The following is a 3377-nucleotide window of genomic DNA, read 5'->3' on the forward strand; positions in this document are numbered from 1 at the left end:
AAAAAAAAAAAAAAAACAAAGTACTAACTTAGAAAGGAGCTTCACTTTCACACAATCACACTTCTTGATTTTGTAATTTGTAGGATCATAATTAATTAGTTATAATATGTGTAGTCTTTTACATAAGAAAGTATATTGTCCTTGGCAAAATAAATGTATATTGTCCTAACTCTTTAGTACATGCAGGATTCACACTAGTTGTAGGATGCGAACAATTATCTAAAAAACCACTATTAACCCCATGTAAACCGATTGTGAACCGAATAACAAAAACCGATTAAAAACCGCTAAAATTGAAACTGGATTAAAACGATTATGTTCTTACCTTATTTCTATCCGGTGCGATTTTAGTTTCACCTTATCAAAATGTAAACCGAACCAAATAACCAAAATCGCACCATTTGACAACCGTACATGCCATGTTATGGCTATCTAAAATTGAGTATGTATTGAATGTTAGGTTTAAAGTTTGGAAAAATGTAATTGTAACCACGGTTACAAGAAGTTTGTAACTTTAGCCTTTTTGCTTCTTGTATATAACATATTTTTTTCCCCATAAATATTGTATTAAAATAGCCTTCACCCTTTTAAAACCCTTTTTATGCCTGTGTTGAATAACTTGATATTTAGGCACTTGATGCAAGAACAATTCAAAGGAAAGAATAAAACAAGGAACAATTTTAAGAAGGTTGCATCTTCTTAGCTCACCACTTTGGTGACAAAAGTCCCTTGAAATTTTCAATGACAAATTGCAAAAATCTTCTTTGATATTTAGGCACTTGATGCAAGATTTTAACTCCAGTCTCTTTGCACAATCTTAATAGTTTGTTAAGGATGATCATATTCCAGTGTTGATACTGTCAAAAGGTTTGTGGCTTGGAGCCCCGGACAGTCTCTCCAAAGCCAGTTTGCTTACCGTGTAGCAAAAATCATAAAGCAGGAACTGCACTTTCCACATATACTGCCACACCAGCATCTCTCCCTATTCCCTCCAACCCCAACCTCTTTCATGGACTGAAGGACAATTAATTTTGCAACATGGAGAGTTCGTTTGGTCACTGCAGCCATTGGATAATGTTTACTACCAAAAGAAAAAAAAAAATAAAGGAGAAGACTGTTTGGTTGCCAGGGAAATGCGAATAATTCCCTGAGGAGTGAAATATAATTTACATAAAAAGTCAATTTTCATGTTTGATTGCAAGGAAAATGTAATTATTTCCTTGAGGAGTGACAAATATTTCAAAGGAAATGCAAATACTTCCCTGCCCTACCCTTTCCCCACTACTCTTGCAACCAAACAGAGCCTAAGTGTTTCAGGTGGATCAAGGGTAAATTTTTGGTAGACCAACTCAATATCTCAGCTATTTCCCTATTTTTCAAACCTTATGGACATGGTGAAGTGTAATTTGGCTGAAATTTAGGTGATGTAGACAACATATACACATTTTGCATTTGGGATTCTTCCCCCCCCCACCCCCCAAAAAAAAAAAAAAAAGGAAAAAAAGGAAAGAAAATTGCAGTGAAGCCAACATTCTAACATCCAATGTCTTTTTTTTTTTGGGTAGAGTAACATCTAATCTAAGCAAGCTTTCGTTTGGAAGATGGATATCAAGTGAAGTGTTTGCAAACAAAAAACATCGTCCACTCCATTGATAACTCATTATTTTGAAGCACTTTTTTGTTCATAAAACAGTTAACCACATTGGGAAAAAATAGCACATTTGGGGGTAATGAGGTAGAGAAGGTGAGAGCAAGTAAAATGTTTCATGCACTTAATTCATTGATTAAACTAAATGTTGCGAGGGCAGCACATACGGTATGGACTTCCCTAAACTGCCTAAATGCCCCAAGCAAAGAATTCTTGATACTTACAAGATAGCAGCTGATGATGAAACTTCAAACCACAGATGCCAGTTTCCCTCATAACGATGACAAACAGGATATATACTGAATTTCAGATCAGCCATAGCATCGCAACGTTTCATCAAAATCTGTAAGAATTTCAGGCATCAAACAACATCATTTGCTGCTCTAGAACCATGCTACTATGGTACTACCACCATAAAATTACTAAAGCCAAAACCCCTGAGGCACTAAATTATAAGTCACCTCAATCCAAGACCTTTGTTCAGCACCAGAAGCTCCCAAACACTTGACAACTACACCATTGCGAATGATCTGTCCTCGGGTTCCTTCAATTCATTTACTTAATTCTTCCACCATCTTCAACACCAGTGTCAACTGTCAAATCCTAGAAATCCCATCTCACCTTTGTATGCCTTGATTACCTCAGGGGCTTCCCCCTCATATCTAGTGACAAACCTCTTCTCAAAACACTTTGTATTAGAATTCAGCACAGAAGCTATATTCACATCCTTCTTGATAAGACCCTTGGACATCAGAACTTGCAACACTGAACACCTCGGAATGAATCTCCTTTCTAAACTTAGTAAGAAAAGGTTTGGGCATTTAGCAATATCTGATGGCTTCAAATGCAGGTCCTTCACAAAGAAATCCATCAGTTTCCCAAGCTTCTTCTCTGAAGTGACAATGAAAAGCGGCTGTACCTTAAAGGCCGAAAGAAATTCTTCATCAGACCAACCAAAGATCTTTAAGGTCTCCCTTTTATTATCCCAGCTCTGTTTGCTCATTGCCGACATAGAGAAAATGGCTACGATGAATGAACGACTGTGGGGATCAAAACCCATATTGTTCACCACTGCAGCAACATCCTTCACCCGCGAAACACTCTGTGTCAGTAGCTTGGGTTGGTGGATGATCGTCATCGAAATATTGGAATCGGGTACACCGTAACTTCGCAAGGTTGCAATGTTAGGCTCCAAAATTCTCTTAATGCTACAACCAACGATCCGGTTGGATTGCTTGAGAGAACTGACGAGTTTCTCGTTGGTGTGGATGAAGGTTTTCAGGAAATTTACGGTTGGGATTATTTGCTTTTGCAAGCTTATGATTATGGTGGTTTTGTCTGAGGAGATGAACTTCGCAAGTTCAGATCTTGAAAAGCCCAGAGATTGAAAGAACTCGATCTTGGGTTTAAGGGTTTTGACGGGATTGGCGAAGAGCAGTCGTGGGTACTTTGTTATCAGATTAGCAATGTGGGTTTTAGTGAATCCATTTGTTTGTAAGAGCTCAATGACAGAGTCCGGTCCTTCTGTAATCTCGATGCGGATCTTCTGTGCCAATGAAGTAGCGGTTTTGAAAGGCAATCCACATGAATTCATGAGGTAAGAGACAGTGATATTTTTTTGGGTCTGTGGAATCCAAGTTTCCTGAAATTGATTCTGTGGATGATGATATGGTTCGAAGAAATAGGGCATGGCTACTCTTAGAACCTTTAGCTTTTGGTATAAGCAGAG

At 37.9% G+C, this 3377-nt stretch overlaps 2 protein-coding genes across 2 annotated transcripts in view; both read right to left on the bottom strand.

Moving 5' to 3' along the window:
- Nucleotides 1-1745: 1745 nt before the first annotated feature.
- Nucleotides 1746-3377, bottom strand: part of LOC122073521 — a 14968-nt gene continuing 13336 nt past the window's right edge. Inside the window, exon 3 of the mRNA XM_042638113.1 lies at nt 1746-3290. The gene's annotated coding sequence lies outside the window, so the exon portion shown is untranslated. The remainder of the gene's footprint in view (nt 3291-3377) is intronic.
- LOC122074196 lies at nt 1869-3242 on the bottom strand. The gene is made up of 3 exons (XM_042639052.1): nt 2270-3242; nt 2110-2192; nt 1869-1991 (listed from the first exon to the last, which is right to left on the bottom strand). Exons 1-3 carry the CDS (start codon nt 3240-3242, stop codon nt 1869-1871), a joined length of 1179 nt encoding a protein of 392 aa, XP_042494986.1.

The sequence above is a fragment of the Macadamia integrifolia genome, chromosome 3, assembly GCF_013358625.1.
Source record: "Macadamia integrifolia cultivar HAES 741 chromosome 3, SCU_Mint_v3, whole genome shotgun sequence".
Classification (NCBI taxonomy): Eukaryota; Viridiplantae; Streptophyta; class Magnoliopsida; order Proteales; family Proteaceae; genus Macadamia; species Macadamia integrifolia.